This window comes from Xyrauchen texanus, chromosome 13 (genome assembly GCF_025860055.1).
Source record: "Xyrauchen texanus isolate HMW12.3.18 chromosome 13, RBS_HiC_50CHRs, whole genome shotgun sequence".
Lineage (NCBI taxonomy): Eukaryota > Metazoa > Chordata > Actinopteri > Cypriniformes > Catostomidae > Xyrauchen > Xyrauchen texanus.
The window spans coordinates 31,470,915-31,479,627 of record NC_068288.1 but is presented as its reverse complement, the minus strand read 5'-3'; the positions used below and the strand labels follow the sequence as shown (position 1 = coordinate 31,479,627).

Sequence of the window (8,713 nt, the reverse complement as noted above, 5' to 3'; positions counted from 1 at the left end):
TGTGCAGCAGTTCATCAATGAAAATATTTGTATTTTTTTTTGTATTTTTTTTTTTGCTATGAGATAAAAACCAAGACAATCAAAACTAGAGGTAAAAAAGAAACCTGATGGACCAATCTGTACTAAAGGTTTTGTTTTATTCGCCTTACCCCACTTGTTTCAGATTAGACTACATGCTAAGGCTTCTTCTCATTCCTCATGTAGCACTGTAAATATACACCTGTATGTTTTTAAGAGACTTGTTATATTTTATGTACAGATATCTCAATTTACATGCACTGAGTTTCTTTCTACAAAAATCGGTAGTTGCTTTGATTTTGTAATAAAGACATCCAAGTGAAATGAGAAGGCCTTATGTAAATGTAACAAAAGTGTAGTCTAATTTAAAGGAGTTTATCATATACACCCCCTCAAGTCACTCCAACGCAGTATAATGTTTTACTTCAATTTTTTTCAACCTGTTTGTTCTGTAGAATATGAAACATGTTTTGCAGAATGTCCAGAGTTCTTTTTTTTTTCTTATGCCGTCTCAAACTCGAATGACTTGCATTCTTCTGCAGAACACAAAGATATATATTCAAGGATATAATGGGTTTATACACAGATCAGTCACAATATTAAAACCACCTGCCCAATATTGTGTCAGTCCCCCTTGTTCCGCCAAAACAGTAAACCTGCATCTCAGAATAGCATTCTAAGATGATATTCTTCTCAGCACAGTTGTACAAAGCAGTTATCTGGGTTTCCGTAGACTTTGTCAGTTCAAACCAGTCTGGTCATTCCCTTTTGATCTCCCTCATCAACAAGTCGTTTCCATCCACAGAACTGCCACTGACTGGATGTTTTTTTGGATGTTGTTTGTGAAAATCCCAGGAGATCAGCAGTTACAGAAATACTCAAATCAACCAGTCTGGCACCAACAATCATGCCACGGTCCAAATCATTAAGATATTATTTTCCCCCATTCTGATGGTTGATGTGAACATTAACTGAAGCTCCTGACACATATCTGCATGATTTTATGCACTGCTGCCACACGATTGGCTGATGGCCAGATGGGCTGGTTTGAGTATTTTTGTAACTGCTGATCTCTGGGGATTTTCACAAACAACAGTCTCTAGAATTTACTCAGAATGGTGCCAAAAACATCCAGTCAGCGGCAGTTCTGTGGACAAAAACGACTTGTTGATGAGGGAGGTCAAAAGATAATGTCCAGACTGGTTTGAACTGACAAAGTCTACGGTAACTCAGATAACCGCTCTCTACAATTGTGGTGAAGAATATCATCTCAGAATGCGGCACAAGGGGGACCAACACAATATTAGGCAGGTGGTTTTAATGTTGTGGCTGATTGGTGTATACATACAATGCAAGTCAATGGGTCCAAAATGGGATTAAATCTCCAAAAAGGAAATATAAGCAGAATATAAAGTTAATCTATCAAAATAATTGAGTGGTTTTATGTCTTCTGAAGGGATATGATCAGTTTTAGTTGAGAAGTAGACCAAAATGTAACTTGTTATCAGTAGTCCCCACTTGTGTTCCACAGAAGAATTAAAATGAAGCTAAGAGAGAGCATAAGGATCAATAAATTAAAGATTTTTCTATTTTTGGGTTAACTATTCCATTAAATGGAGACCAAGGCTGTCAACCTCCAAAAAAGCAATCCATACAATTTCTGCACAATATTCTAACTCTTGAAAATAAGACTTCCACTCTGCTGTAGCACTCAAATCTGATTTGCAATTGAATTAAGTACAAATATGGTGCGGCAAAGACGCTTGTGTGTCTCGTCATTGATGTCAAACCTGGCACAATATTTCTTGATGCACCATATTTGAGTAAATGATGACAATTAAAATGTTTGGGTTAACTTGTTGACCTAATATGTACATATTTATATAATTTGTGAAGGAATCTTGTAGAAACCATTTTTTGATGCATATTTATTGAATTAAAATCTGATTACATAATTCAAATACAAAAAGGCACAGGTTTCTAAAGAGTAAAAACTTGGTTATGCTTAAAGATTTATTCAGGATAATAAAAGAAATCTACCATAAAATTGTTTAAAAACACCACACAGAAAATAGATATATAGCTGGTCTCTCACCACAGCAAGCCTTAAATAATCAATTGATAAAACCCACTAGGCCATTTTCATACCCTCATTCCCAACTTTCTCCATGTATAAAACATAAAAAAATGCACTGTGCTATCATTACACTTAAAACACTTAAAAGATAAATGGCCATTTGTCTATAATAAGGCACGCGTGTGTACATAATCAACTTTAAATACACTAAGTGAAACCAGGCCACTTTTGTGGGCATCAGTTTAAAATATATTTTGGCCTGATTTACCAAAGCCTGAGACATGTGCAAAACCAATAATGTTACAAATGACTGGTGCATAACAAATGCTTGACAAATCACAAGGCAGCTTACTGGCTCTGTGAACACTGCAGGCTTACGCAAAAAAGTAGAATGTGACAGTGAATCTGGTCCTAGAGATTAAACTCTGGTCGCTAAATATGTTTCCTATCATGTTACTCATGGAAATGTGCTGTAATCTCAGTTGCTGGCCAGTGACTGATGGATGGGTGGCTGAAAGCATCGCACATGTTCTACTGGCATATTCTCTCCGTCCCCAGACTTCAGGTACTTGTTCAAAATGGTAAAGATTTCATCATTCAGAACCTGGAACTTGCGAATTCTGTCAACCATTTTCTTTAGAGGCTAAGGAGGGAAAGAGAAGATGAAAATACAGATTTGGTTAGTCTTGATAATACTACAAAATACACCAATCTGACCGAGACAAAAATGGCCACTTTTTATACTAGTGCCATACCAGTGCTGGGGAACTGGTATAGCACTCTACTTTGAAACTGTAGCTTTTTAAACAACAAGCTACTCAGAACTTAAGAGTTAAAACTACTGACTAAATTAGTCAAGCTACACTATTAAAAAAAGTAGTTGGCTAAACTACATGCTGCTAACTACAAGCAGCTATGGGGCTGGGTAGCTTAGTCTGCTGGAGTTGCGAGTTCAAATCTAGGGCATGCTGAGTGACTTCAGCCTGGTCACCTAAGCAACCAAACTGGCCCAGTTGCTAGGGAGGGTAGAGTCACATGGGGTAACCACCTCGTGGTCACTATAATGTGTGGTTCTCGGTGAGCTGTGCATAGATGCCGCGGAGAATAGGGTGGGCCTCTACACGCTACGTCTCCACGGTAACTCGCTCTACAAGCCACGTGATAAAATGTGCGGATTGACGTTCTCAAACAGAGGCAACTGAGATTCGTCCTCTGCCACACGGATTGAGGTGAGTCACTACGCCACCGCAAGGATTTAGTGCATTGGGAATTGAACATTCCAAATTGGGGAGAAAAGAGGAGAAAATTAAAGAAGAAAAAAACAGCTAACTACACAGACTATTTAAAGAAGAAACTTTTTCAACATTGCAGAATTCAATAATATCACTTGATAGTTAAACATTTAATTAGGGTGGCATTCCTTTACAAAAATAAACCATGGTTTTATTACAGAAAAAAATAGTATAACCATGGTGTTTTTAGTTAAGCCATAGTTACTGCAATATTACTATAGTAAAACCGATAGGATGAAAACATTATATTGCACATAAATGTATACTAAATCCACTGATTTTTATAACCAAATCAAAACATTGTGATAAATGACTATTGGTTAAACAATGGTCCTAACCAAGTTTCCAGTGTGAAGTAATTCTAGACTTACCACACCTTTTGACCAATGCATTTTCATGAAAATGAAATTCATTGAACAATACATTTCCAGTCAATTGTGATTCATATTTACAAATATTTAAAAATTATTAGAAACATTTGCTATAGAAATGTCCATGACTTTGTAAGATTTTATTCATTTCCATATCTTTACTACGCATCGTTATTCAGAACATTTTTCTGATGATCATCGATGCATATTGGAATTTTTTATAAATAGGGCTACTCGTTGCACAATAGTTTTTGTCTCGTCATACACATTTCTTAACACAACTTTGGTAAAGTATGAGGGCCAGGGTAACTTAAAAGGGAGTCACACACTGAACTGGTGGACGACATGACGCTTAAATTCAAAACAATTATTTTCTTTGAAGGTACGCACACTACCATCGCCACTCTGCATCCTGACTCTGGAGCCTGCTCGATATTCTGCAGTGCCAACTCACATAGTTTTCCATTAATTTCAACTCAAATCATTATCAAAGGACATAGACTATTTACTCTAGCCATCACTAGATTATACACTGTGTAAATGTATCTTTTATTTAGCCAAAACCATGTATTTGCAGTTACAAGAATGTCTTTTTGTGCTTTGAGAGCTTGACTGAAACCTATTCAAGGCTACATACAGAGACATTGCATAATAAATGTACCTTACAGGTAAAAGAGGCAATCACCTTTTAGATACAGACATTACCGGTCAATCATCTAGAGAATGTGCATGTGGATTAGCTATATAAGCCGGGAAAATTACGTTTTTAGGGTAATCTGAGGTAAAGCAGCACAATTTATGATACCAGCATTGTCAGATTTTACTGCCGATTTGAAACGGATCTTTGATCGTAATCTTGACCACCTGTTTTTGAGATTTTGGGGTTACCCCATTCAAGTAGTATTACTTCATTTATTTGATTGCGTCTTTTCCAATCAAATGTATTTATATAAATTGCTTAGTTGTGTAAAGTGTGACCAAATCTACAGATGTAAAAAATGATCACCGCAGTTGTTACAGAAATGTTGTCTGTACATAAGCAAAAGTTTGCTCTTATTCACTATACTTGAAGTGTCAAATGGGCGTGTCTCATCAGTTCAGTGTCTGTAGTGCTCTTAAATCAATGATACGTGAAACTGAACCTACAAATATCCTGATCATATTTGGTTCCATACAGCTGTGATTCAGCCCACTCATCACGAGCAGCATGAACTCAGTTTGTTCTTCTTTTGTCAATGATTATCTGCCCAAATATCTGGCTCTTGCACTGGCTATTGTGTGCAAATTCACAATATTAGCAGGAATCATTTTCTTCAATGTATAGGATAATATTTTATAGAGAAAATGGAAGAATACATATTTTATCTATTTATGTGTTTTTATTTTCCCCCAAAAACCTCACATTTTTATATGACCATTGTTTTCATAAGTGGGTTGATATTGCGAGAGGGCTTTAGCAGATCTAAATGTTTCTCCATGTTTTTCATAATGTGTAAACAATAGCGCTAAATTTCTTTTTTTATTTTCTTTTCTTTTTTTTGCAAAGTAAAGTTGATAAAAAAAATTTGTTTAGTTAAGAGTACAAGTCATGTTTATTTTTCAGCCAGATCTTAAAAAAAATATAATTCAATATACAGTACACCCAGTGACTATTATAATATTAATAAATGCACAGTATTAAAGGTGTTTTTTTTAAGTAACACGTAACTTGCAATGAAAGTGCTAATTAAGGTGAAAACTGAAAAAAAAAATGTTGGCCCCGCAAAGTTTTCATCTGGATAATCTGGCCCCCGCAAGAAAGTAGTTGAAGAGTCCTCGTGTATGGTGACTAGATTCACAACTCTGGACTCCCTCCTGCACCACATCAACATGTCCTTAAGTATTAAGTACAGTAAATTTATATCACCCCTTGTGGTCTCCCAAAGCTATTACACCAGACTACATTAAACAATGCCAACTAACTGTGAATTGGAAAGCACACAAATTAGGATTGTGTAAATGTCGACTAATGTAAATATATCAATGCCAAAAAAGTAATCTTGAAAATAACATGATATATTGATATTATGTGACATTCCTACTTTACTATGACCTGAAAATCAAAATTGAAAAAAATCCCAGCTATCTCCAGGTTTTCCATGATTTGACCGTGGTAACCCTGTAATTTTTATGTCCAAACTGAAAGAGAAAATAATCTATGATGCAGCTCAATAACAGCCTATCAGTACATATTTTATGTTTAATCCACAGTTATGTAGGATTTTAGACCAATGAGATTTCTCCATGGGCGGACATACTCAGCATGATTTAAGAGAGATGAAAACCAAACAACCAACAAAATGTCCTTTTCACTACTCGAGGCTGGTTAAGACAACTTGCATTAACATGAAAAAGCTAGATTTGATCACTTTTCACTTAATGGCATCCCTTTTTGTTTGGAGACACTACAGTTTCATAAAATTACGTTAAACTCACCACACTCTTGATGATCTCATCCTTGCCATCGTGTTTCTGCACCTTCAGAAGGTGATAGCTGAAGTCGAGGACATCAAAGCGTCTGTGCTGACCCAATAGCGTGATAATCATGCAACCGGCCCAATTCAGTCCATCTCCAAAACATTGCCTAGAAGATCAAAATGCTCTAAAAACTGCACAATATCAGAAGTTTTACAGTGAATGCAATAAAATTATATTCTAACTGCTGCAACAGACAGTGCCTTTTGTTGTTAAATTATACACTGACATCTCACTGTAAACAGCCTCTCAAAACTACTGTTAAAATACTATGAGATGAAATGAAAAGTTTCCATTCAGTCACTCACTCGACAGTAAACTCGTGTGTTCCCACAGGAATGCAGTACACAAACTGCATGGCACTCCACAACCTGTGAAACTCCACGCACTCGTCCACATGCATTACGCCATTGCTGGGCAACGGGCCACGCCAGATAGGGTCGTCAAAATAACCGCGGATGCGAGTCAGGATAACCTCAAACATGGAGAGACCACAGCACAGCCTCTCTTTGGTCAGAAGGTCACCTTCACGGGCGATGGCAATTTGCTAATGAGAGATGGTAAAGGATAATGATAGAAATCAGACCATCACAACAATTCTTAGATTGCAACAAGACATTGATCTGAAAACGGAGTCTATACTTCTAATAAAAACAGTGATAATCTTTTCACATACATTAAATTACATCACATCATTAAAAGGCACACCAAGTAATTCTCTGTTTGTTTCGCTGGCTTTTCTTTCATATAAGGTCTGTTATTTTCTTGTGTGCCGTTATGCCTCATGCATGGTCAACTGCTCAGCTTTTCAAAGTATACACTCTTGACCGCAAGCCCATACGGATGTGTGCAAATTTGACAAAAAAAATGACGCCTCGCCCACTAGTGCGCACCCCTAGTATCACGCTGAAAACTAGGGGTGAGTAAAATATTGCTTTTCCGATTAATCGCGATCTTTATTTGATCGATCTCGATATCGATTCTTAAATCCCAAGAATGATCATTCACACTTCACTGTAGTGAAAGGAAATCACTCGCATTTGCAACAAAGTTTCACGCTATGTGGCTTAAGTGAATATATTTGGCAACTGGCTGGTAAATGTTTACATTTCACTCCAGTAATAGTGTATTTTAGTCGTGAAGTGTTCAGCGAGATCTTTTCACTGCTTGTTGAGAGTAAAAGTTGTTCAGTGTAAGATGCGATCCATGGAACTCATTTGTCATTGAATACCGACTCTTTTAATACTCTTTCTGTTCTTTACATTCAGTTGCGGATAAAAAAAATTAATAAAAAAAAAAATCCATCGCACAGATGAGGTAAAGCCATTCGAGTCATCGGAAGTTAATACGCTCATTTAAAAGCGTTGTATACAGAAATGCAGTTTTTTTTGTTAGAGACAGTACCGGTTTTAGCACATGTTCAAAAAAGTTCTGTAAATACTTCATTTCAAATTATGCAGTTTAACAATATGTAACAAAAATAATATATGAAATATAATATCTTATTTATTGATTTAATACATATATTTGTTCATTTACTTAAAAAAAAGCCAAAATGTGACCAAAATTATGAAAAGTAATAAAATATTATTAGTAAAAAAATTTTTTCCTAATGTACCAAATTAAATGGTCCCCTGTTTAATTCACAGCATTACTGGGAGGTCATTTATTTTATATGAAAGCAAAAGGGATATTATAACTGAAATAAACCCATATGAATTAATATTGAATTTAAAATCACACAGAGCTTATGAAGCGGAATCGAACTGAATTGGGAAATCTGTATCAGTATCCAGCCCTACGGATAACCAAAGTAAGCTTTGGCCCAGGGGGTCATGAATTGTCTGGTTAGCAGGTCCCTACTGGTAGATTCAGGAACTACATCCATATGATGGCAAAAAGCATGTTTTTCCATTGATAGCCATTCAAAAGTAACTATTTTTAGATAACTTTTTTTATTCGCAATATTTCACTTTAGTGCATCTTTTCCAGTGACAGATTGTTTTTGAAGCCTCTATTTTACCCTATCTGTTTCCATTGATAAGTGATCAGTGACAGGCATTTCAGGAACTGAGTGCCCATGAGCAAAGATTTGCGTAATTAAAGGGACCCCTGCACTAGCTGAGCAGATGCCATTCAAATAAACGGGAATGCTAATGGATAGCTTTTGGTATTTCAGAGCTCCTTGCTTTGGCCTTTACTAAACAACTATTACAGTAGTGGTCTTGGATTTTATACTGACAACTACCTATCACAAAAAATCTAAATTTTGGTTATTGATGCAACTGTTTAAATACCCTATTCACAGTTGTATTTCTCCTCCATTATCAATTTACTTTGAAACACAAATTAAAGTGAAAGTACCACTGACATAACTCGTCAATAAACAACAAATTTGGAATGCTTAGGGATGAGATCAAAGCAGCAGCTTAGTGTGTAAT

At 36.1% G+C, this 8,713-nt stretch overlaps 1 protein-coding gene across 2 annotated transcripts in view; it reads right to left on the bottom strand.

Moving 5' to 3' along the window:
* Window positions 1–26: 26 nt before the first annotated feature.
* The window catches only part of LOC127653797 (cytoplasmic FMR1-interacting protein 1 homolog), a 63,701-nt gene continuing 55,014 nt past the window's right edge, over window positions 27–8,713 (bottom strand). For both annotated transcript variants that reach the window (XM_052140562.1, XM_052140563.1), the window contains exons 29-31: window positions 6,581–6,819; window positions 6,234–6,381; window positions 27–2,738 (exon numbers count right to left, since the gene is read on the bottom strand). In XM_052140562.1, coding sequence (XP_051996522.1) covers window positions 2,574–2,738; window positions 6,234–6,381; window positions 6,581–6,819 — 552 coding nt within the window. In that variant the 3' untranslated portion in view covers window positions 27–2,573. The remainder of the gene's footprint in view (window positions 2,739–6,233; window positions 6,382–6,580; window positions 6,820–8,713) is intronic.